This window comes from Drosophila miranda, chromosome 2, assembly GCF_003369915.1.
Source record: "Drosophila miranda strain MSH22 chromosome 2, D.miranda_PacBio2.1, whole genome shotgun sequence".
In the NCBI taxonomy this organism is placed as follows: Eukaryota; Metazoa; Arthropoda; class Insecta; order Diptera; family Drosophilidae; genus Drosophila; species Drosophila miranda.
The window spans coordinates 20,176,676-20,203,666 of NC_046675.1; the positions used below are offsets into that span (position 1 = coordinate 20,176,676).

The 26,991-nt window shown below is 42.9% G+C and overlaps 1 protein-coding gene and 1 pseudogene across 8 annotated transcripts in view; one reads left to right on the forward strand and one right to left on the reverse strand.

Moving 5' to 3' along the window:
* The window catches only part of LOC108154923 (unconventional myosin-VIIa), a 118,681-nt gene that overhangs the window by 90,402 nt on the left and 1,288 nt on the right, over nt 1–26,991 (reverse strand). For 7 of the 8 annotated variants that reach the window (XM_033389754.1, XM_033389751.1, XM_033389755.1 and 4 more), the window contains exons 2-4: nt 9,262–9,374; nt 6,974–7,036; nt 285–392 (exon numbers count right to left, since the gene is read on the reverse strand). In XM_033389754.1, coding sequence (XP_033245645.1) covers nt 285–392; nt 6,974–7,036; nt 9,262–9,372 — 282 coding nt within the window. In that variant the 5' untranslated portion in view covers nt 9,373–9,374. The remainder of the gene's footprint in view (nt 1–284; nt 393–6,973; nt 7,037–9,261; nt 9,375–26,991) is intronic. The other variant, XM_033389752.1, reaches the window with a different exon arrangement.
* On the forward strand, nt 21,891–23,837 carry LOC117187332 (annotated as a pseudogene).

The following is a 26,991-nucleotide window of genomic DNA, read 5'->3' on the forward strand; positions in this document are numbered from 1 at the left end:
TTATCGTTTTAGCCACCATTCAGAGCTGGTTCATATGTTCACCAAATAACAAAAAAATGACTGCTTTGTACCATAGTGTTATCTTTTTGGGCAATCGTTCCAAAACACTATACGTATTTTACTGTATGCAATAAAAAAGTTTGGTCTTTATAGAAACAAGTAAACGGACGGAGAGATAAACAAGACTAAATCATAATGCCTGCAAGAGTAAGCGAAACTTTAAAATCAAATCTATATACATATCTATTAATCTTTATTTACGTATTTGGTTGAAGTGATCTTACCTGATTTATTTGATCATCAACAATACTTTTATAAGCAGCTTCAGCTAGAGCAAACACATGAGGGTCTGAGTAACCCATTTTCCGGCCGTGATATTTGTGAACATATTCCTTAAATAAGATTAACAGATTTGAACGTAATTACTATTTAAAAATTAAGTTTGGTAACTAAACTCTCGAACTCGATTTTAATTAGTGTTCCGGTTTACCAAATCGAACAATTTTAACGAATTAACGTTAACGTTAACGTGAATACAAAAAAATGTTATTTTTTAATGAGTATGTAATTTATTATACTGAACTTAGATACTAAAAGAATTAACGATAAATAAAGGAAAGGAGGAAAGAAAAGAATTACAAGTTTGCTAAGTTTAGGTGATACTAAATATGACGTGCTATAATTTTAAGGTATAGTTCATAGGATAATGTATGACAAAGGGAGTTCTAATTGTGGCGTATATCCAAAAGGTTCAACATTTCAGCGAATGCGTGATTGAGCATATAAACATTAAGCTTAAACATAATGCGGACGCTCCGCTGCCGGCGTTTCTGGCAGCTCAGCTGCGCGGTCTTAGCCAAGTAAGCTTGAAATTATGAGATATGAAATACGTTAGTAAAGAACCAACGAAGAATAACTTATCAATTGATGACGCTCTCTCTACTTCTTGTGAAATTAACGGATAAATAAAGCAAAGTGTAATACAGAAACGAGAGCAGCAGTAACAAGTGGAGGCAGAGACTACGAAACTAGACTATACAAAACACCACGTCGGGAGACGGCTAAAAACATTACGAAACGAGGGGGAACGTTGTGAGTTGCTGCGGACACCGCAACTCTACAGTTATACCCGATACTAAGTCAGTATGGCTCTCCTCCGGCAGACGCGGCTAATATTAAACGAAACGACAAAGAGTGCGTGCGAGAGAGACAGAAAATCAGTCTGAGCGTGACGTCGGGCGCTGCGTAGCCACTGAAAATTGATTTGTTCCTTTTGGCTATACAAATTATCTTATCTGATCCAGATTCAGCAATCTGATAGATATGATCATTATCTATGATTCTGCGTTTTTAGTTTTCTCGAATCTGCAATATTGTGGATGCAACAGATTTTCGTCCTTTGTGGGGGCGGCTATTGATGCTGATCCAGAATATATATACTTTATGGGGTCGGAAACGCTTCCTTCTGGACGTTACACGCATCCACTTTCACCACAAATCCAATATACCCCAATACTCATTTTGAGTATCGGGTATAAAAATAGATCAAATCGAATCTTGGCAACAAGATCAAAAGAAAAGAAAAAATTCTTCCACTCCCTCTTTCACATGAAATATATATAACAAACATGTGCCAAAATTATAAAACTTTGCCACCTCAAAAGAACGAAATGAAGACGTACACGCGCAATTGTCCTGCAGACTGCAAAGGCCCGTTCTGCAACCCAGTATTTTTTTTTTTTTGGAAGTTGATATGCAATGACCTCATCTTAAAAGTGGCGATGCAATTACAGCACCATCAAGTGGCCCGTGTGACACCAGTAGAAGGATGTTACACGCGGATCCCAACATGTGAAGGATATAAGTCCGGATATAAAATGTCGTTGCTCTAGCTCTTATAGTCTTTGAGCACTAGGTGCTGATAGGGACGGACAGACGGACAGACAAACAGGGCTCAATGGACTCGTCTATTGATGCTGATCAAGAATATATATACTTTATGGCGTCGGAAACGCTTCCTTCTGGACGTTTCACACATCCACTTTCACCACAAATCTAATATACCCCTATACTCATTTTAAGTATTTAAAACAATGAATGACGCCATTAGCAAATATATTGTGGCACTGAAATGTCATGAAATACAAACACTGTATTATATCATAGGGGTAGAAATAGTAGATATCACTCACTCAGTAATTATCAGACTACAGCAGCTGCGATAATAATGTACATGTACATAATGTAATGGAAATGTACAATCGGCCGAGGCCGTAAATTCGTTTTTGGAACAATTTATGAGATTGCCCACAACTGCTAAAACTGATGCGGCGATTTTGCGTAAAGTGTCCGACGGTGCAAACGAAACTGTACGTGGTCTGGAAGCTGCAAATCAAACGGGACGCGACTATTGGATTATATATCTAGCACTGGAAAAACTTGATGCCGACACGGAACGCAGTGTGGATAAAGACTCACCGACTCTCGACGACTTCTTCAACTTCTTGGATTGTTGCGAGGAATTTGAACTAGGCAAAGGGGAGCCTGCGTCTGCAGGGAAAACAGTAACTAAAGGGGACAAGTCATAAAGGTTCACACATTCGATGGTGGCAGTTGAAGGCAGCAACTGCACCAAATGCAATTCGACTGAACACATTCTGTATGGCTATCCACAATTTTTGGATATGACAGGTTTGCAAAGGCGATCTTTTGTAAAAGATACATATCTATGCTATAACTGTATGAAGACTGGTCATTTGAGCAACAAGTATAAATTGAAATACACATGTAAACAGTGCAAAGGTCACCACCACTCACTACTCCATTTACTAGATACTACATCGGGTATAATTGGGACTTTTGCGAATCAGAGTAATTCAAACGCGCATTATAACACTGAAGTCAAGTCAAATTGCCCAAGCAAAGGACACACCATCGATTGTATGTGCGCAAAGCACTGAACAATCTACTCAAGCAAAAGGATTGAACAGAAGCACATTACCCACGGCTATGGTTTATGTTCAAAAAGCAAATGGGGACTACATAACTTGTCGGCATTATTGGATACTGGCTCAGAACTCTCGAATGTATCGGACCGTTGCATTCAAGCATCCTGGTTTCGGGAGTATCTTCAGTGATAGCTGACACCACAAGGGGATTCAGCACACTTCACATCAAGTCCCGGATTTCTGAGGATCATTTGACTGTAAACGCCCATGTACTTGCCAGAATCACTTCATCATTGGCAAGGCCAAACATTGATGCATCGGCACTCGATGTGTACCACTTCTGTACCAAACGCACCAAATGACATACTATTGAGTAGCGAAAACGTCTCGTCTACATTTACAGGAAGGAAGATGTATGACAGCAAGGGCTATCTTATCGTCATTTCATAAGTTTTTGGATGGGTTATTATGTCACTCATGACACCCCAAGCAAGCAACGCAATTGCACTAACAATAACATTGGATATAAATGCTTGGCTCCAGAAGTTTTGGAAGCTGGATAACGTCGACTGAACGAACAAACTTGAACCCGAAGATGAACAAGAGAAACACTTTCTCACCACACACACTCGTGATGAAAAGGGGAAGTATATCGTGGAGCTTCCGTTCCACACCATACGCCCTGCATTTGGAGATCCTCTACAAGGAGCCCTTCAAATCGTTTCAAATCGGTTGAACGTCGCTTGCAACAGAATGGGCAGCTACGAATACAATACATACATTTCATACGAGAATATTAGGACACATGCAACAACTGACAACGGAAGAAATCACCTCTGGGCAACATTTCAACATGCCACACCACCCTGTGATGGGTTGAAAGTTCCGAGTTTTTTTCGACGGGTCATTCCGCGACGCCAATGGTAAGGCTTTGAACGACACTCTCTTTATAGGGCCCAGAATGTACAAATTCGTATTCTCATCGTATATTGTGAAAATGTTCCGCCAAATATGGCTTAGCAAAAAGAATCGAGATTTTCAGAGAATCGTTTGGAGAGAAGATCCAAATCAAGCACTTTCAACTATGTACCGTCACATAAGGAACTTCATGTGCGCCATTCCTAGCGGCTCGGGTGTTGCAACAACTAGCTTCGGATCATCATCATGAATTTCCGAATACCGCGAAAATCCTACTGGAAGATTTCTACTTTGACGATGTTCTTAGTGGATCAAACGGTGAGGATGGATTGGTCTCCTATTTTTAGCTTAAAATCCAAAACTTTATTATCATAAAATTTCTTTTGCTTAGCTTTATTTTTTTCTAAAAGTATTCTCGCTCTTTTATTAGTGGTTTCTAATCTAAATTTAACCTCTCTATCGTAATCATCTATGTTATAAAGTGCTTCTATTCTATCTAAGCTATTAAATTGAATCGGTAAGTTATTTTGTTTACCGAATACAAGTTCGTATGGACAATAATTATGGGTTACTTATGGAGTTGTGTTGAAACAGTAAACGAAATACTGTAACCATATGTCCCAATCAGTTTTATCTACTGATATGTACAAACGTATGTACTCATTGAATGTTCTGGGAATTCCTTCAATGGTACCTAATGTTTGGTGGTGGTGTGCAGTAGATGTTGTCTTGTCTACTTTTAGGTGTTTCAACAAGTTATTAATAATAGAATTTTCATATTCTATTCCCATTCCCGTAAAGGGACCGTACTTTAGAATAATTGGTTCGAATATAGCTTTTGCTTTTGTTAAATCACATATTAAGGTGACTGCGTATTCATTTCCATTCTCTGATCGTGGTAATGGACCAATAGTGTATATTATTACTCTGTCGAAAGCATATATGTATATATTGTTGAGTTTGTCATTTGTACGTTGGGCGTAGAGTTTGCCTTGGCAAATTTACTTGTTCTTTTCCTGCGCAGGATTTATTATGTTTACTTTGGTTTCTTGTAGTGACTTTTAATACACTTGCAGAGATATTTTTAAAATTATTTATTTTGAGCTGGGGTTTATCATTGAAAACAAATATGTTAATGGTCTGTGGTCTGTTTTAATTGTAAAGTGTGTACCATATATATATGGTCGAAAATGTGACCAGTGAATGGCTGCCAATTCTTGCTCTGTGGTATTCTTATTGCTTTCTTCTTTTGTAAATGAGCGGGAAGCATATGCTACGGGCAATTGTTTATCTCCATATTTTTGATTTAAAACTGCTCAGGCTTGTTTACTGGCATTTGTTATGGGGCAAAATTCTTTATTAAAATCTGGGTATTTCAATAAAGTTGAGAGAATTCATAAGAGAAATTTTTAAAAATTCGAATGCTTTTTGGCATTTGCTTGGCGTGATGTATGTGGCGTGAATAATAAGCGAAGTTTTTAATGAATCAACAAATCTTCTAGCGGTTTCTGCGTCTGTAGGGACTGGGTATTTTTCGATGACATCGTATTTCTTGTCATCTGGTAAAATTCCTTGATCAGTATGAGTATCAGTGTTATGACCTAGGAAAGTCACTTCGTATATGAAGAAAAAGAATTTTTATGTATTTGGATGTATTTTAAGGTTGCCGTTTTTCGGCAACGAGCGGCTGAGTGACAGTTGGAAATTGCAGATCCCGTGGAGTGAACCTTTTGCGACTCGGAGACTCATTAAGCAGTTGCAAGCCGTTAAACTGAGATGGCTATGATCTTACAGCTTTTTAAAGTCACTGGTCAGCTCCTTAAAGCCCTTCCGCGGCTGCCTCATAAATATGACCATGTCATTGTCCACCAAACGGCATGTCTCATAACTTTAGCGCACACCATGGCATCACCTGCGAGGCCTGTAAACCCAGCATATTTTTCGTTCACTATGCTATCGCAGAGCCAGCAGGGTGATTATGGGAGATCTCTTTCCTACAGGTTTTTTTGGCAAAAAAAAACTTCAGCTCCACTTCAACTTGATTTATTGATTGTATATTTAAAAAAAGGAGCACCGCCAGAGTAATCAGCATCAGTTCCGCTCCGACCCGTGGAGAGGTAAGCATCAGCAGCAACCACCAACAGCCCCAGCGATCCTCTATCCCTCTCGGAGCGCACTTAAAAACGCATCTCGACTTCTCCTCGAAGCGTACTTAAACCTCCGCATCCCGTCGTCTCCTCGGAGCGCACTTAAACCTCCGCATCTCGACTTCTCCTCGAAGCGTACTTAAACCTCCGCATCCCGTCTTCTCCTCGGAGCGCAAACCTCCGCACCTCGACTTCTCCTCGGAGCGCACTGAAACCTCCGCAATATTTCTTCTCGGAACGCATTAAAACCTCCGCAACATTCCTTCTCCTCGGAGCGCATTGAAACTTCCGCAACATTTCTTCTCCTCGGAACGCACTACACCGACCGGACGATCGCCAGGACCAGCACGCAGCTATCCGCCGCGTGCGGCCACCCCGAACGACGAACCCGAAGGTAGAGCCAGATGGAAGATCCGAGCACCTACCAAACTCTGCACCTTTTAAGAACAATAAAAATAACTATATTTCTTTGTACCGCTCAATCCACGCCTCATTCTTAAACCACGAGACTCTCTTTCAGCTACCACATCCAGAGATCAAACTAATTTCTGTGGACCCCGGCGCGGCGAGCATACCCCGGCCGGTCACATACTATGATAATGATCCGATCGCAATGTTGTGCAATCTTATAGAATATTGATTTTTCGGCGTTTTCAATTTTCTCTTATCTTCATAAGAACACACTTATTTCAGTGTGATAACATAGAAGTCTACACAAAAATTCTAGCTCTATGATTGGGGATATCTTTGCTAAAAACACTTAAACGGACAGACAGAAAGACGGATGGACCAACAAATAGATTATTTTAGACTTATATATAATTATGTATACCTTATAGGGCTAGAGATTATTCCTTCGGTTTGACTAAATGATTGATTAAATGTGGTCAACATTTTAAAAACCTCTGTAAGGGTATCAAAGCTTAGTGTTCTCAATAGATTATATAGATTAAATCTTACCTTATTATATATATTTATGCTTTTATATGGATTTACAGCAATAAGTATTGAGCCGGTGTAAGTCTATAGACCGCTTGTATCGGACACCAATCTGTTGTTTGTAATTTAAAAAATGTAATGTACCATAACAAGATCGCTTGTAATATAGGACGTTTGTCGTGCATTTTCCATTTTAAATTTTAAGGGTCAACGGTCTTATATCTGATTATTATGCATTGCACTGAGTTTTCACAGTTATTTTGCTTGCCATCTGTATAAAAGGACCAGACTCCAGGAGAGTAGTAAAAACGTGGGCTTCTGGTCTTCGTAGTCCAAGTATGTCTTTTTCTCCTGATGCAGTTTGACAGGGATGTGAGTCAACGACATCTTGGAGGTTTGTTGGAGGGTTTTATACGTTCTCGCAACTTAGCGATAATTCAACCAATAAAGACCTGACTGGTTAAAGTCTTCTTTTTTCTCGTATTTATACTGATCTTTCCCTTTGAACTCCTGTATCCCATCTCCTGTTATCCTCAAAAGCCAGGCCCCGCCGACCAGAGACGAAAGCCGAAGCGTGTCTTCCTCCAGTTTAGTTTCCATATGCTCCGAAAACCTGTACGTTTTATGCTACACGCTATAGAAGAAATTCTGAGTTAGAGTTACCAGCAACTTCGATTCTTAAGCTGAATTTTGACTGGAGCTTTTCCTGTACACCGTAAAATTGCGCTCCGAGAGTTTTGGTTCAAGAGATTCATTAACCTTATCGTAACCTAGAGAAAGAGATGTGGTGTGCTTTTTTTGATTTCATGCCAAAATTAAAACTTTCCTTAACTATTTAGACACAATGAGAAATAGAGAGAATGAAAGGGAGAGAGAGATTGCTATTAGCACAAGTTTGATGCATGAGATCCGAAAAAATCCATGTCAGGTCATTCAAAATGAGGTTGGCTAACCAACTAGGTTGTTGCTATGAACATTTATCAAGCGTCGCACGGTGAGACCTTCGGCTATTTCAGCTTCCTAAAATTATAGCTTCTGAACGAATAAATATTTTTTTCCTGAAATAAACTGAATTTCAAAGGGAAAAAAAATCTCATGAAAATTTAGGGATATATTTTTGTAAAGTCAAAGTTTTGTAAAGTCGATAGCGTAGTGCACACAAAATGAGCTGGGCTGACAGGCCCCGTGGGCGATGACAGCTCAAAACGTAGTGGCTGGCACTATAGTTATGAGGCATGCCGGGTGCTGGAAAATTATATGGTCATATTTATGAGGCAGACGCGGAAGGGCTTTAAAGAGCTGACCGTTGGCTTTAAAAATCAATACGATCGGTTCTAGCCATTGAGTCTCAGTTTGGCAGTCTGCAACTGCTTAATGAGTCTCCGAGGAGCAAAAGGGTCACTCCGCGGGATCTGCAAATGCCAACAATCACTCAGCCACTCGTTGCCGAAAAACTAACTCCGACCACTCAAAGTAGATCTTCGGGTATTGCCGCCACAGATACTAGTCCTGTGATGCCTAAACCACCCACAAAAACGACAAGTTTTTGCCTCAAGGATGGCGTCTGACCTCACATCTAATGACGTAACTGCTTTTATACAAAGCAAAATAAAAGCCGTCGGCTTAAAGGTGGAGAAGTATATTTTTCTTATGCCAGGGAGATAGCTTCATTCAAGACACTTTTCTCCCCATCTCATCTTAACACTACCACTATTTGCTCTGCAGAATTCTGTCCAAAGCACGATATCAGATAAAAACGAGGGGGAACGTTGTGCGTTGCTGCGGAGACCGCAACTCTATATTTATACCCGATACTTAGTCAGTATGGCTACATTAAACGATAAAGAGTACGTGCGAGAGAGACAGAAAATCAGTCAGAACGTGTCGACGGGCGCTGCGTAGCCACTGCTAATTGATTTGTTACTTCTGGCTATAATAATAATCCGATCTCATTCGGATTCGACTTTATGGGGTCGGAAACGATTCCTTCTGGACGTTACAAACATCCATTTTCACCACAAATCTAATATACCCCAATACTCAAAATGAGTGAGTATCGATTATAAAAAGATTGCAGAGCTTGGGGACAACCCTTGGGGATCCCTGACAACCAAGTTCAAGCAGCCCCATGAAACTGTTAAAAAGAGAATTCTATGATATAAAAGAAAAAAATCCCAGGGTGGGCATTTTGTACCACAAAAAAAAAACACTACTGTTTATTTAATACTTACCCTTAAAAGAACAACACGACTAAATTTTAGTTAAAAATATACCTTTAAAAAAGCTTAGTAGCAACTTGAAAAGGATACATAAATTATGTCACTACAGTATCGAAGACTAAGATTATGGTTTATTCCGGTTTCGTCAATTTCTGTCATTGTTGTCATATCCGCAACGCCAATGTTTTTTTCGATTTCCATATCTAAAAATTCAATTCAAAAGAGAGCTTTAAAATATTTGCATTTTATGTTGTTTATTTTAATTCTTAGATTTTATTACTTTATATACATATGTACATATGTAGGTAGATATACAAAATTCCGAAAGCGCGAAGGAGAATACTTTGACTTGTTTTTGAATACTAAAAACTACTACTAAAAGAAGCCGATCTGTTTTCATTTTAATTATTAAAACTCTACACTAATACTCAGTCAGTATGGCTCCTCTCCGCCAGAGGTCGCACAGGGAACGAGAAAGAATGAGAATCAAAATGAATCAAAACCACTAAAAATTGATTTGTTCTTTCTTGCTATAATAATAATCCGATCTTAGTCGTTTGTTCTTTTTCGTTTGCGCTACGCTTCTTTTATTTTCACTTTGCATTTAGTAAAAACTTCATTTTGTATTTGTTAAGCTATTAAGCGTTTTTAATAACTGTTGCAATTTGAAGTTAATGAAAGTCGAGAGGTTGTATATAATTCACAATTTATTTGCATAAGTAAACCAACTTATCGCGTATGTACATATGGGGATGATTGGGCGAACGATTGATGCGAGGATGTTAATCTAATAGCTGCGACGATTAGCTCAAGACTGACCATGCAAGGGCTGACGGGCCAAATTGCCGGGCCCTATGCAGCAAGCTTAGACGCGAGCGAGAGAGTAGGATAGCCCGAGAGCGTTAGAGCTGCTCGGGGCCGCTGTTAAGCCGAGTGCGAGAGATTGCGATATAAAGAGACGAAAGAATTCCGCTGCATGTGCATATGCGGTAGCAAATGATCTTTACAGTGGGAGCAAAGGAAATGACAACATCAAAATGCATTTCCTTTGGCCCGCACCACTGGCAATAATTTAAAATATTTTAGCTGCTTGACCCGACATACTCCCCCGGTTGGAAGCCTGACTTTCAACAGCGTCTTTAAGGGACAGCAGGCACAGCTTGTTGACGGCGCGCTTGGTGATTCCAGATGACGTCTTCAGCACAGCAACTCGGGAAACGCCATCTCGTCCAGGCAAAAGCTCGACCACTCTCGCCAGTGGCCACTTGATGGGAGGAAGATTCTTATCCTTGACAAGAACCAAATCTGCGACTGCTAAACTGGGCTTCGCAGTGCGCCACTTTGAGCGCTGCTGCAGTGACGTGATGTACTCCTCCTTCCACCGGGACCAAAAGAGCTGCTGCAGGTATGAAACGCGCTGCCAGCCGTCCAGGCGATTGAAGTTTAGCTGAGTGACGTCAGGCTCAGCGAACGAAGCAGGAGGGCCACCATTCAAGAAATGCGCTGGAGTTAGAACATATAGATCAGCAGGGCTCTCTGAAATTGAAACTAAAGGTCTTGAATTAATCAGTGCCGTGATGTGGCACAACAGCGTCCGCAGCTCGTCAAATCCAAGAACCGAGTTGCCTATCGCACGGTAGAAGTGGTACTTGGCCGTCTTCACTGCAGCCTCCCATAGACCACCAAAATGAGGGGAGCGCGGAGGAATGAAATGCCAGTCCATAGCCTCGACCAAGCAAAAATCCAGCAGCGCCTTCTGATGGTCATCGCTGAGGACCAGGCGCTTTAACTCCATCAGCTCATTCTTAGCTACGACAAAATTGGCTGCGTTGTCTGACCATATTTGCCGCGGCTTTCGTCTGGTACATATGAAGCGCTTTAGTCCATGAAGAAAAGCAACTGTGGATAAGTCCTTTATAAGCTCCAGATGAACAGCCGAATTAGTCCAAGCAAAGCTCGAGGACCAGCGTGCAGATTCCGCTCATGAAAATGGGTGATTATTGCAAGAGTCAGTGGATGGCTGCTGGGCAAGATGATTGGATGACGGCCATCAAAATCCAACGAAGAGTTTTTCAGTCGACCATCTACCCTGAGAAGTCCAAACTGATCCATGAAATCCGATAACGATGAGTTTGAGCTCGATGAGGAGACTGCTCCCCTTGCCCGCAGTGACTTCATGTCCTCCCATAACTGAGTACGCTGGACTAGTCGTAGCAATACCTGGGTTCCATGTTCAATGTCTGAGACAGTGAGTCCGGGGTGCCGAATTCGGTTGCAAAACTTGTGAATGTATCCGAAAACGCGTTGCAAAGAAGCAAATGATTTCGCATACTTGGAATCAGCAACAATGTCCATGTAGGGCGATTTAACCAGAAGAGCCTTCCGACGAAGTTCAAGGCCTGGCTTATCAGGTAGCACAGTGGGTGGCCAGTCATCTGTGGAGCCGCAAAGAAATGGAGGACCATGATCCCAAAGAGGTGACTCATTCAGCTCAGTCGGATGAGCCCCTCGAGACAGAATGTCGGCTGGGTTTAAAGCTGTAGGAACATAGCGCCATTCCATTTTTTCGGTTATTTCCTGAATCGTTGACACTCTATTTGCAACAAATATATTAAATCTTGACGGCTCGTCCCGAATCCAAGAGAGCGCAACGGCAGAATTACACCAACAGTAACACCTTCCCTTGAAGACATTCATTCCAGCTATCTCAGATATAAGCCGAGCCAGCAACTCCGCTCCACAAAGCTCCAACTTTGGTACTGTAAATGTCTCAAAGGAGCCACACGAGATTTGGCACAAAGTAAGTGACTGCTGGAGTGCTGACCCTTGGACACGACATAAATGCTTGCACCATAAGCCTAGCGTCGCAAAATCCGTGAATTTCCAGCGTAGAGTCTGGAAGCCGAGGAAATTCAAGTCGACGAATCTGACCAAAACTGGTGCATATTTCCTGCCACTCGGTGTTCAGTGCGACTGGAAGGCTTTCATCCCAGGACAACTTCTCTTGGCACAAACGCTGGAGAAAGATTTTGGATTTAGTAATTCCGGGACCAGCTAGTCCGAGAAGATCGTAGAATCGCGCTATGGATGACAAAACAGAGCGCCTGCAGGAATTCAAAGAAGATTGAAGGGCCGAGAACGAAAATAATAGTAGATCAGAAACCGGATCCCACGCAAGTCCTAAAGTTTTAGTCACATGGCTGCCATCGTCGAATTTTAAAAATGTTTCCTTGTCCTCTTCCGGAACTCCATCCAGCACAGCAGGGACGTTCGAACACCATTTCCTCAATCTGAACTGACCTCTAGACAAAATTCCAGTAGTTTGATCCCGAATTCGGATAGCCTCTTCCTGAGAGCTGGCTCCAGATATCGAGTCATCCACGTAGAAGTCACGGCGAAGGATTTCAGCTCCAACTGGAAACGCCATCTGCTCGTCCATTGCCAACTGATGCATCGCTCGCACAGATAAATAGGAGGCAGGCTTCGTCCCATAAGTAACGGTGTCCAATTGAAACACACGCAAGTCTTCTTCCCTGGAATTTCTCCACAGAATACACTGCAAGTTGCTATCCTCGGTCGAGACTCTAACACAACGATACATCTTACATATATCTCCCGTAATCGCAACGGCGTATGACCGAAATCGAGCAAGAATATGAAACAGTTTGGGTTGGATTACGGGACCAGCCATTAAAACGTCGTTCAGGGAATATCCAGATGAGGTTGAAGCGGATCCATCAAAAACGACGCGAAGCTTGGTCGTAGAACTATCTTCCTTCATGACGCAATGGTGAGGTAAAAAATATCGGCAGTTGCTGATTGACTGGACAGGAACCTGAGACATATGGCCTAAATCAAGGTACCTTTATAAATGATGCATACTGAGATTAAACATCAGGGCGACATCAGGGTCAGGAATCTACGAAGCGCTTGATTGTAAGATTCTCTAAGGAGATCCAAATTATATTTTGTTGGCAGCCGAACACAATAATCGCCTTTATGTAGTCGACGGAAATGCTGCACAAAGTGTGCTTCACAATCTAGCTCTTCTTTGGTAAACTTTACTATTGGTTCGATGCAATTTTCTACCTCCCAAAACCTCCGAAGAAGCACCTCAAGCCGATCCTCTGTGGCTTATAAAACTCCGGATCAGCTAGTGGTATGTTCGATGGAATGTTTCAGTTTTGAGTGTCAATTCCAAAGCTTGGCTGTCGATCGGATATGCTAGTGGCAACAATGGTAATCCAATGAGTAATCCAATGAGCGAGAGTGCAGGCCAACAAAAATCCATCCGTGACGAAGCTAGAGTCGCCTATTCCTGAGACTGCAGTCGATGATTTCATTTTTCGAAGCTGAAGCTGATTCGCGAAACGAGAAGTTATTAGATGCAGCTGGGAGCCGGAATTCAGCAACGCTCGGCAGGGAACTAAAACTCCGGAACGATTTTTGACTAAGACCGTAGCCGTGGCAAGTAAAACAACACCATTCCTGAGATCTTGGGCAATAAGGGCAGACGAGGTAGACGCTGAAGTAGAGGGCTCAGTGGTATGCTCAGACGGCGTAGACTCAGACAGCGCAGACTGAGATGGAGTATACGGCGCTGATTTCCCTTGGACTGCGGTATCTTCAGGGCTACCAAAATGAAGGAGGGTATGTGGTGTCTACCCCCGCAGGTACGACAGTTGCTCGAGGTGCACTGAAGTAATCGATGCCCTGTTCTGAGACAATTTATACACAACGAAAGCCGCTTGGCTTCTTTATGGCGATTTGTGGGGGACAGCGCTTTAAACTTCTGACAGTGCTGGACCTCGTGAGCACCATCGTTGCACAGCGCGCAGTGTGCTACGGTTTGGTTCGTTGTAACCAATGTGGACCTAGAATTATTATGCTTTCTACTTCTGCCCACCTGATTGCTTAACGCATAGCTTGCAATGGAAAAGTCCATCGTCTCCAATGATCTGCATCGATGCTCCAAGAGCGAGGCCATAGATTCCCACGACGGAATTAAGTTTGCGAATGCGGGGTCGTTGAATCGTTCCTCCCACTTCTCTTGGCTCGCTGGATCCAGTTTTCGGAGAAGTTCCTGCACGACGATGCATCCTGCGATCTGCTCAGTGGTGCCCAAACCCTGGAGCGCGCGCAAATGTGAATTGAACTTGTCTGAAAGCTCCCGAAGCATGACCACTGACCCAGGTTCCACAGCCTGGAGCGCCAAGATCTCATTGATGTGTGCCTGAAAGACCAATCGCCGATTATTGAATCTGTTTTCCAACAAATCTAATGCCACAGCATAATTGCCATCTGAGATTTCCAGCGACCGAACAGCCTCCAATGCCGAATCCCGCAGACAGGAACGCAAATGCTGGAGCTTTTCTATGTTTGTTAAGTCCGGATGGCTGTCGATGATGGTGGCAAACATTGAATAAAAGTCCGTCCAGTTCACATACCCGCCGCTAAACGTCGGCAATTGTATAGGAGGCAGGGATGGTACTTGTCTACGGTGAGGTAGAAATTGCGAGCCGGCAAACTCAACCGTAGTGTTGAATGGTAACCAAGGTAGAATGAAACGGCATGCGGCCGCTACTCTTAGCCATTTCCCTCATAATCGCCGCCTTCAGCGAGCTGTCAAGTGACTCAAAAATGTCACACAAACCACTGTGAATTTCGCTTCGATCCAATTCCTCAAGCTCGCCGTGAAACATCTCAAATTTGCCGATCAACTTCTCGACTTACTCTTGCTTTACCACGAGAATGTAGTAGTCATAGTCCGACGACTCATTCTGCCAAGCGGTAGCTAACCTTTTCATTTTCTCGCATAATTCCGTTGACTTAAGCTTCAAAAAAGACACCCTGTTTTGCTCACTGGTCATTGGAATTTCGTTAGCAGCATTAATTTCCATGGTAGCGGCAGCGATAGCAGAAAGACCAACGTCTCTAGCGGGAAGATGATCTCAAAGAGTAACACGAGCAATATAAGACAATAACCGAGCACAGCAAGCGAACAGCTATGTACAAACCGTATATACAAAGGCGGCCGGTGTAAGAAACGTTTCTTGCGGGAAGATGACCAAAAAGAGAAGCGCAAGCCAACAGCTACGTGCACTACCGAATATGCAAGGGAGGCCGGTGTATATATGTATGGATAACTTATGTGGTCGATGACACTGGTTGAGATGGCAATTAGTTTAGATCTTTGAATGCTACATTAGTTTGTGATTGCACTGATGGATTATTTATTGCACAATCACGTCGGGGTCACCAAATGTTAAGCTATTAAGCGTTTTTAATAACTGTTGCAATTTGAAGTTAATGAAAGTCGAGAGGTTGTATATAATTCACAATTTATTTGCATATGTAAATAAACGGGGGCAAACGATTGATGCGAGGATGTTAATCTAATAGCTGCGACGATTAGCTCAAGACTGACCATGCAAGGGCTGACGGGCCAAATTGCCGGGCCCTATGCAGCAAGCTTAGACGCGAGCGAGAGAGTAGGATAGCCCGAGAGCGTAAGAGCTGCTCGGGGCCGCTGTTAAGCCGAGTGCGAGAGATTGCGATATAAAGAGACGAAAGAATTCCGCTGCATGTGCATATGCGGTAGCAAATGATCTTTACAGTGGGGGCAAAGGAAATGACAACAACAAAATGCATTTCCTTTGGACTGGCAATAATTTACAATATTTAAACTGCTTGACCCGACAGTATTTATTCTGGGCATCGGTTAATCGTGTGTTGCTTTCTGTAATTACGCTCACGTTGAATTTATCCCGCTTCTATCCCGTAGCCTTTGCTTTAGCTACCACTCTCCTCATATTATTCAAACCAAAAAAAGGCTTCTTCCTCTCTCGCTCTTTAAACATTCTGAGCAATAGCGCTCTCTGTTATTAGCTCTTGCTATAACCGCACTCCTCTCTGCTCTCTTTTTTAATAATTCCGCTTTGAGCGTTTGTCTGGCACTTTGGTCTGATACTAATTTGTATTGAGAATTTTTAAGTAAACAATTAAACAATAAGAATGGAATTCTCTGTTGTCTGCGCCAAACAAAAATTTCAAGAAGGACATCACCCAGTGCACGCAAAATGCCCTGGATTTTCAAGCCTCGTGGGTGATGCTATCCCTAATCGTAATGGTTTGCACTACAGTTGCGAAAGAGATGGAAATTTTAATGAGGCAGACGCGGAAGGGCTTATACGATGGGCTCCGAGCCATAAAGCAAAAGAGTTACTCTCCGCGATCTGCAATTGCCAACGTTCACTCAGCCGCTCGTTGCCGATAAACTGACTCCGAAGTGTGCAACAGCTGATTTCGTTTGGCACTCCAAGGGCAACGAGAGCTGCTGGCGATACAGATTCGGTAACCGAATTCATCGCCTCGGAGAACGTGCAGCCAATAACGTCTGTAGCGTCCGTCTCCGTGGTGTGCCCAAGCTCCCTAGCTGTCCCGTTCAATTCGATCCCACCAGTGAATAGAAGTTTAGACATTCGGATATTGCCACCACAGATACCACCCACCGACAAGTTTTTGTTTTACGGCTGGCCCCTGACTTCAGGCGGAGAAGTTTAACTTCTCTTATGCCAGGGAGATCATCATTTAAGATAAGCGTCTCCACAACTCAATTTGATACCATTTGCTCTTTCATTTTGAGCAAAGCATTTAGTGGTGAGAGTTTAAGGCTAAGAAGAAGAATAGGTCCACATAAATCTCCCAAATCAGCCCAACTCGTATATTCCACCTTCTTCTGATATTATAGAATCTATTTAAAGACTATTTCTTCCTCGCTATAAGACAAAGATTTAACTTACCAGGTACTGTTGGGTCTTGGGTAAACGAGCCTAATAACCTATTGCATATTGCATAACCTTACCAATGTCACGACATGACTTTGCTTGACCTGTGCGTAACTCAATTCAACCTATAAAATCCAGACTTTATAAAAAATTTCAAGAAGTTGGTTCTTGTTGGAATTTTGAACTTATTAGTTCTTTATGATCTATGTCATAACAACTATCTATCTAGATGCAGGATACGTTTTTCTTTGGCCCCTAAATAGTTTTACAGCTTCGTAAACAGTAAGCGTAGAACGTCCGCACACCCATCACGTTGAAATTTATTAACACATCGGCTAATAATGATCACGTAATCGCCGATCTTGCCCAATTTTTCCAAACCACCTATTCTGAGGAAAGCTTCCCTGGTCGGCCGTATCCATACGGTTCACCGAGGAAGTACGGCATTTTAAGTCCCTTGTTAAATGAACCATCTCTACTACTACTAGCTCTGCACCTGAAACATCTCTGCAGGTCAGATATATCTCCAACTCAGTATGCATTTTTATGGGGGCGATAAATAATCACGAATTTGTTAAAGATTACCTCTTTCATCATTAAAGGCTTCCAAGGTAACTTACAGACGAATGTTATTTACACCGACTTTAGTAAAGCATTCGACTCTGTAAACCATTTCATCCTGAGATGGATTTCTAGCTACCTTTGTTCCAGGTCTCAAAGAGTCCTCTTCAAAAATTCCCTCTCTTCACCAGTCAAATTTATGACGTATGTCATATATATCGCTACTAGTAAACCTCCCATCCTTAGTTAACCGTAGAAAAAAGATTGGTGTGATTTGTATGCACAACTTGATGAAGGGTTTTCCCTGATCTGTTGCGCAGCATAAACTTCACGATTTTTATCAGATTCACTAGAAACTATATACCGTTGTCCCTTTAACTTTTTAGATCAAATTATTTCTTGCAGGAACCGTTTAGGGTCTTATGCTCGGATTAGAATTCGCTCTTAATAAATTACTAATACTCACATACCTTTCTCCTTATTAGTAATTGTAGTGGTATTTGTATTTTGAATGCATTCTTAGTTCTCTTAGTAAGTTTTGTTATAGTTTTCCTCGCATATTAGTCTAACAGCTATCTTTCCTGCATGTTCGCTTCGGCTACGCGCCTCGCGTCATGCGGCAGTGCCCCTCGGTCGGTTTGCATTTTGCCTGTGATCCGCGCGTAACAGCCTTCTGCTGGTGTCACACGGACCACTTGACAGTGCAGTAATTACATCGCCACTTGTAAGATGCAGTCATTGCATATCAACGTCCAACATAAAAAAATTAAAGATGGTGGTTTTCACGTATCTTCATAATTGTGGAAGCCACAATTATTATTTACAATGTTATTTACACAATGTCATTATTTACTAGTTTTACAGAATTCAAAACCAATTCATTCATAAATAAAACGAGGGGGAACGTTGTGAGTTGCTGCGGACACCGCAACTCTACAGTTATACCCGATACTTAGTCAGTATGGCTCTCCTCCGGCAGACGCCGCGAATATTAAACGACACGACAAAGACTGCGTGAGAGAGACAGAAAATCAGTCTGAGCGTGACGTCGGGCGCTGCGTAGCCACTGAAAATTGATTTGTTCCTTTTGATCCGATCTGATCCAGATTCAGCAATCTGATAGATATGGTCATTATCTATGAGTCTGCGTTTTTAGTTTTCTCGTATCTGCAATATTGTGGATGCAACAGATTTTCGTCCTTTGTGGGGGCGGAAGGGGGTGGGGCGAAATTTTGAGATATACGTTTTATAGTGATATCTAACAGGAGTGCGGATACTAAATTTGGTTACTCTAGCGTTAATAGTCTCTGAGATTTGTGGATGCCCCAGATTTTCGTTCTTTGCGGGGGCGGAAGGGGGTGTGGCGAAATTTTGACACAAAACGGTCAAGGTCCGATATCACAGGAGTGTGGATACCAAATTTGGTTGCTCTAGCTCTTATGGGTTCTGAGATCCTTGAACTCATATTTTGCAATTGGAAAAACCGACCATGAAACCTGTGTGTTAGCGAGAGACAGAGCGAGAAAGAATGAAATTGTTTTCTTGATTCTGGCTATATTAATTATACGATCTGGTTCAGATTTTACACTCTAGAACATATAGTCATCCTCTACGATTCTACGTTTTCAGTTTTCTCGTATCGTCGAAATTGTGGATGCCACAGATTTTCGTCCTTTGTGGGGGCGGAAGTGGGCGGGCGAAGTTTTGAAATATTCTTGTAGCAGTGACATATCACAGAAGTCTGGATCCAAAACATCGTTGCTCTAGCTCTTATAGTCTTTGAGCACTAGGCGCTAATAGGGACGGACAGACGGACGGACGGACAGACAGGCAGGGCTCAATCGACTCGGCTATTGATGCTGATCAAGAATTTATATACTTTATGGGGTCGGAAACGATTCCTTCTGGACGTAACACACATCCACTTTCACCACAAATCTAATATACCCCAATACTCATTTTGAGTATCGGGTATAAAAAGCGCTGGGCCACGACTTCGTCTTGCCTAAAATGATCATAGAATTGCCAAGCTGTGCAGTATATTTTTCCGCCATAATATTCAACAGCATGATGAAATGGGGGTACTATTCTAGACACTGGAGAAAATCTATCGTCATAATGATGAATCTCTGTCGGAAAAGCTGGAAAAGACAAGACCCAGCCATCATCATATAGACCTATCAGCCGGCTGGCATCTATCAAAGATATTTGAAAAGCTGTTCCTTAATCATATCAAGCTTACACACCAACAGTGCAATCCCAAAGTACAAATTTTGATTTCGCAAACAACATGGAACCATTGAACAAGTAAAGCGGATAACCTCTGCGATATGAAATGCATTTGAAAAACAAGAGTATTACTCCGCTGTCATTCTTAATGTCACCCAAGCTTTCGGCCGCGTTTGCGAAATCAAACATTGAAACATCCTCACAGCCGAGAACGTGGTTTTATGGTCTGGGCGGCGCTTTCTTATTCCACTCTGAGGTCCAGGTCACACAATTTCGTCCAAAGAGTTTTCGTGTATTTAGATCATTATTATAGAATGCACAACTTTGTTGCAGTGTTGTTTGCAGTGAATACGCGTAGCAACGGTACCCCGTCTTTCTCTCTCACAAACTCTTCCTCGTCCAGTGTGGCCTTCTCGCGAGCTAGGGGTTGGTGTGAAAAGCTAAAGAGAGAGACTGATGCAGCGGACTAAAAATCTAGAGCGGTTTACGGTCTGCGCTCTGGCCTGATGAGCTCGTGAGGTAGCTCAAAGGGGGCCTAGCTGAGGCCACCGGACGGGTCGCGGGTTGCGGATAGCGAACGGCCTACCTAGGTAGGTCAGCTGCGAATAAGCGGGCATCCCTCACGGGAGAGTACCGAAATAAGCAGTCCCGGACAGCCAGCGGGTGTTAGCTAGGTAGCAGCACTGACGATGCGCTTGTGGTGCCGCCTCAATAAGTAGCTCACACACTCCCATCCATACACAATACCTACCCACATCCCAACCCCCACACCCACCTCACACCGGGCCGGACTAAGTGTGTTACTCGACCCGTGCCGAGAGTCAGCCTGGCTGGGGGCCCGGTATAAAAACTAGCCCAGTCGCTAACGGAGGGCTCAGGGACTTGGCAGCCCCCTGTTCTAATGATGCCTTACCCGGGCAACGTGGATCTCTGCCCGGGCTGACCTTTCCCTTTCTCTGCATCTCGTGGGAACAGGATGTATAACAAGAACAAAAACCAAAAAACAAACAAAAAAACAAATGAGTGCGGCGCTCCCCAAATGCCAACTGGGAGCAATCCCAAGCTCGGAAAGGCAGCGGCCCAAAGGCCTGGCCCAACCGGCTCTATAGTAGGGAATACCTGCAAGGTGGAAGGTGCCTGTGCGAACCCGAGGGGGTCCCATCCCGAATCCGGTGTGGGTGGCAAGGTAACTCCCGAAGCTGACACCTTGGAAGGAAAGCTAAGCAATATTGCGGCTGCCCGACCTTCTGGTAAAGCGGAGGGGGTTGACTTGCCGTCGACAAGCGCCCAAGCCAGACGCTACACATATGCCGAAAAGAGGAGTGCAGGGCACATACTCCGTCGGCAACACGCCAGCAGTGAAGCCAGCCCATCAGCCGACTGGCTGAATAAGGTGGAATGGGCTTCGGCCGTGCTCCCGGAGTTCACCTTGGAACAGAAAAAGGTGGCTCCCCAAGCCAAGAGGCAGCGCTCGCAGGAGACACCGGGACCGGTAGCAAAGCGCTCCAGAGTGCTGCCAAATGTCTCCTTTGCGCAGATTGCCAAGGAGAGGACGCTAATTGGTGTCCTCGACAGAGGCAGCGCAGAGGGTAGAATCCCAAGGAGTCAGTGGAAGTGGGTGGAAGCGGCACTGGCCGACCGCTGCTTGGAACTCCTCGACAAAGACCCTGGACCTCCGCCAGTCTGCAAGGACATGGGGTGGTTCCAGGGCAATGTTAAGATAATTGCCTGCGAAGACGAGCGCTCTGTAAAGCTTTATAAAGCGGCGGTAGCGCAGGTCGGCGAGGTCTATGCTGGGGCGAAACTCGTCGCAGTCGACTGGAGCGAGGTGCCCAGCAGACCGAGGGCCAGAATTTGGGTGCCGACTACCTTTAAGGAGCCAGAACGCATCCTCAAGATGCTGCAGAGATGCAACCCAGGACTACCAACCTCAGATTGGAAGGTAGCCAAGGTTGAGACGACACAAGGGCCGACTAACCAGGCAGTGCTCGTTCTCAATAAAGAGTCGCTGGCCCCGATAGAGGCAGCAAAAGGAGAGCTAAACTTCGGCTTCAGCTCGGTCACCATCAAGGTGTACAAATCGGACGCGGCGGCCGCGGCGCTTCCTGTCGTCCACCCAGACGTGCAGGATGTCGATGCGGAGATCGAAGCGCCTGACGACGAGCTGGAGCCAGACCAGGAAGGCTTCTCCTCAGAGACAGAGCTGATGCTCGACTTTGAGTCAATGTGCCGAGAGAGAGTCTCAGATGACTCGGACGCGGACATCACGGTGGTGGAGAATCTTGAAGATGGTCCTAAGGATCCTTCAAATAAATCTCCACCACTGTAAAGCAGCATCGGCTGCTCTCATACTCCGCCTAGACGCAAGCGGAGCCGACGTAGTCCTGATCCAGGAGCCTTGGGTGGTAGGAGGCAAGGTCTGTGGATTGGGGACGAGGTAATACAAGATCATTGTATCCCAAAATGAAGGTAAAATCCGTACCTGCATACTTGCCAGAAAGCACCTAAATATCTTTCTGCTCCATAATTATAGCGATGGCGATAACACGTCGGTAAGCCTAGAACTAAAAGGGAATCATCTCAGGCTGGTGGCGTCCTATATGGCCCACGAGGAGGATAATCCTCCGAACGACCTTGTTCGCAAAATAGCCAGCGACAGCTAAAGGACGGACAAAGACCTACTTATAGGTTGCGATGCCAACGCCCACCACACCCAATGGGGGAGCACGGACACGAATGTAAGGGGTGAGTCACTGTTCAGCTTCATCCTGAACTCAAATTTATTCATATGCAATCGGGGTAACGACCCCACATTTATAATTAAAAATCGGCAGGAGGTCATTGACCTCACGCTAGTGTCAAGCAAACTGCTGGACACAATCAAGAGCTGGAGAGTCCTAGGAGACCACTCCTTCTCGGACCACAGGTATATCGAGACGATATTATCCTTCGATATTCCCAAACCAACCGACTATATCAACCCCAGAAAAGCCAACTGGGAAAAATATAACACAACCCTGGAGGAGCTACTCCCTCCTAACGCCCCTAATTGCCCGAACACTGAAGACAACCTAAACCGTCTTGTGAACAGCTTTACGGATGCGTGCAACAAAGCCTTCAAGGCAGCATGCCCTTCTACCAGACCAAGGGGGAAGAAGAAACCCCCCTGGTGGTCTAAGCAACTAGACACCCTTCGTAGAACTTGTAGGACTCTATTCAATAGAGCCACAAGAACTAAGGAGGATACTCACTGGGCAGACTATAAAACCAGTCTAGCACTATACAAAAAGGAAACGAGGAAGGCTAAAAGAGCCTCCTGGCAAAAATATTGCTCCGAAATCGAGGAAACTTCGGAGGCCGCAAGACTCCGGAAAGTTCTCTCAAAAACTACCCCCTCGGTAGGTTACCTCAAAAAGAATGATGGCACGTGGACCAACTCTAGTGAGGAGTACCTACACATTCTGCTCGACACGCATTTCCCCGGATGCACATCCACCGAGCCGTCACACCTCCCAGAAGAGGGATCGGTAGAATCGATGGACCATATCCTTACAAAACGGAACATAAGTTGGGCAGTAAACAGCTTCAACCCGTTTAAATCGCCAGGCCCGGACCAGGTAATCCCGGCCCAACTTCAGAAGGCCGGGGAGACGGCCATCAACTGGCTACATAGTATCTTCAGGAAGATACTGGCGGTATGTACAATACCGCAAGCGTGGCTTAAGGCTAGGATAGTTTTCATCCCTAAAGCAGGCAAAGCCTCACACTCAACCCCGAAAGACTTTAGACCAATCAGTTTATCGTCTTTCCTACTCAAAACCTTTGAGAGACTTATCGGGTTACAATTACGGACTACCATAAGTCCCCAGCTGTACTCAAGTGCGCAGCATGCCTACCGGAAAGGAAAATCCACGGAAACGGCACTTCACGAAGTGATCTCGAGTGTAGAAAAATCCCTGCATCTCAAAGAATACTCACTAATAGCTTTTCTCGATATCGAGGGAGCCTTCAACAAAGTCACACCGGGCGCCATTACAGAAGCCCGGACTGACCTGGGGGTGGACCGTCACTTGGTGATGCTCATTGATTAATTGCTCATACGCAGGACGGTGACATCATCGATGGATCGTCCACCCAGTCAAGGTCTTTCAACAGAGGAACCCCGCAAGGGGGAGTTCTGTCTCCTCTTCTATGGAACATTGCAGTCAATAAGATTCTATGCGACCTGGAAGAGGGGGCGGTATTCACATTCACTAAAATGTCCTTTTGAAAACGCATAAATTGGTGCTCCCGTTTTCACAAAATGAAAGATTTCTCCGTTTTCAAAACGGAAAAATTTTCCTCGACGAAATGAAAACAAATCGAAATCGCAAAATTAAAAAATAGATGACTAATTAATGCACTAGCATACATTTTACAACATTACCAACCTAAAATTCGGCTCGGATATAATAGTTCAAGCAAGAACAATTGTTTGAACACGGCGCGTTTTCCGACTAAACGGGAAAGCGTGACGGCATTGATGATACCCCAAATATCTTTATTGCCGAAAAGGCAGACTTATTACGGCTTATATAAGAGCAAAAAAAATCTCTGACTGGCTTAATGTGGCACACAACTACAAGCACTACAACCAACATGGATTACCCACAAAGTATCCAAGTGTCGCAAAGGCTTCTAGTATTCGGGTCTTCACTCGCTTACGCTTACACACTGCCCTCACCCACACACACCTTCTCAAGGGACTTAGCGCTCCTAACTGATCTTTCTGCAATGCTCCCTCATTATCAGCCCAACACATGACCTAAACTACAACTACAATTGATGTTAATCTTTTAGTTTTCTTCTCAGTATAATTATTACTTGACATGTCACAAATAAGTTTTGGTGCCCATTTTTCACTTATCTCAAAAAATGATCTTAATATTTTGGAAAACAAATAGATGTGCATACATAGTATATATACATTCATATGTAGTAAAGCGGCTCATAGACTAGCTAAAGTACTTATTTTTTGTTTAACACCCGACATGTAAAACTAAGAAAAATTTACTTTGGAGACCAGAGAACAAGCCCTCCGTTTATTTTTTGGCAATTGAGCTGTTGTATCAAAAATGGACCGAACCGATAATCACTTGCTATTACTATGAAGTCTGCGGTGAAATTAAGTCCATTTATAAATTAAATACATATTTAAAACTAGAGAAAACATATTTTAAATTTTAATTTTAAGGTTCTCCAGTTTTCACATATTTTTTGGGTTTGCACCAAAACGAAAATTGTTGTTGCCCTGACAAATTTTTTCCGAGCCAAATTTTAGGTTGGGTTAAAATAAAATTATTTATAAAGAAATCAAAAGTTAAGTTACCCTGATATAGGTGTCAAGTTTATGTTAATGCATCAATAATTCATCTATTTTCTTCCTTTTGCCGTTTATTTTTCATTTCTTCAACGAAAATGTTTTCTTTTGAAAACGAATAAATCTTGCGAAAAGTGAAAACGGGAGCCCCAATTTATGTGTATTCAAAAGTAAATCGGAATACTTTTGTGAATGTGAAAAACGGAGCCTGGCTGAATATTTAGGTTATGCCTTATAACAGTGGTGGGAAAGCTTTTGTGAGCAGTCCAGCAACAACAACATATAACTCTTGAAAGCATCAATATCTGCGTCAAGCACACGCAATGTTATTTGTTTTTGGTTGCTTTGTCCCGAGCAGCAAATACAGGCATATTGGCATACGTCACAAGAATTTTTACTTGTTTTTGTATTCTTGACCGTTATATTATTTGGACGTTGAATCGATTATCAATTGGCTGTATCATGCACATTGCAAAGGAATATTTTTTTAGTATTGCGCAGCAGTGTACACTAGGCGGCATAATTATTTTGACGAAGTAAAAATCGTGTATTTTTTATCAAAACTTTTTTGGGACTTTATTAAGAATTTTTGATTTATTTTTCTTTTAAATATATAACTAATAGAAACTTAAAAATAAGGAAACAAATATATTTTCATTCAAACTTAAAAAGATTTTAATTAATAAGTAATTTCACAGTATGGCATAAGAATTTTGACAAGATTGTTTAATTTAAATAACAAAGTTTAAACTTTACAAAAGTGAATGAATTAAGCAAAATTTAATAAAATATATATCCTCCTTTAGCTTCAATAACTTTTTAGAGTCGCCGTGCTACAGAATCCACTAAATTTTGAAGGATCTCCGGAGATACCGCTTACCAAAGGGAAGTGAGGTCAGAAATTGTCTTTTCTCTCGTATTGTTGAACGAAACTGTCCACTATAAATTTAATAAGTTTAAAAAACATGATGGTTTCAGAAATTTAACCAGATCATGCGCCAAGCGTAAAACAACTCCAACTGAAGTCCGAGTCCTTCTACGCGCATTTACAAAAAATGTGTTTTCTGAAACTTGACCGCAGAGAACCCAATCAGTTAACGCAGCCTGACGACGTTTAATAGAATGACATTGTTTATGACAAAGGCAAACAAACTAAAAAGACTGGCCTTTGCAAAGGAGTATGTGCATAAGCCAAAGAAGTTCTGGAGAAGCGTTTTGTGGACTGATAAAAGCTTATTTGAGTATAACTCATAAAAAACTAAAGTTTTCATAAGAATGCCAGCAAAGCAAAGAAAAAGTAAACGATTTTTAAAAAAGTGAGCCGTGGCGGAGGCTCCGTCATGTTTTGGGGATGTGCTGCATACAGTGTGCTAGGAGACTTTATTCCTATCACCGGCTCAATGAACCAGGGCAATTATTTATACACCCCTACATGAACACGCATTCCCCTCCGGTAATAGGCTGATTGGAGAGTCATTAATCCTGCAACAGGATAATGCCCCAGGCCACAAAGCCCGTATGATTACCACATTTTTGAGGGATGTTGGTGTTACCACCTTGAACTGGCCTCCTCAAAGTCCAGATTTGAATATTATTGAAAACGTCTGGTTTCTTTTAAAACGCAAAAGAACAGTTTCGTTCAACAAAACGAGAGAAAATACAATTTCTGAGCTCAATTCCTTTTGACTAGCGGTATCTCCGGAGATCCTTCAAAATTTAGTGGATTCTGTAACACGGCGACTCCAAAAAGTTATTGAAGCTAAAGTAGGATATATATTTTATTAAATTTTGCTCAATTCATTCACTTTTGTAAAGTTTAAACTTTGTTATTTAAATTAAACAATCTTGTCAAAATTCTTATGCCATACTGTGAAATTACTTATT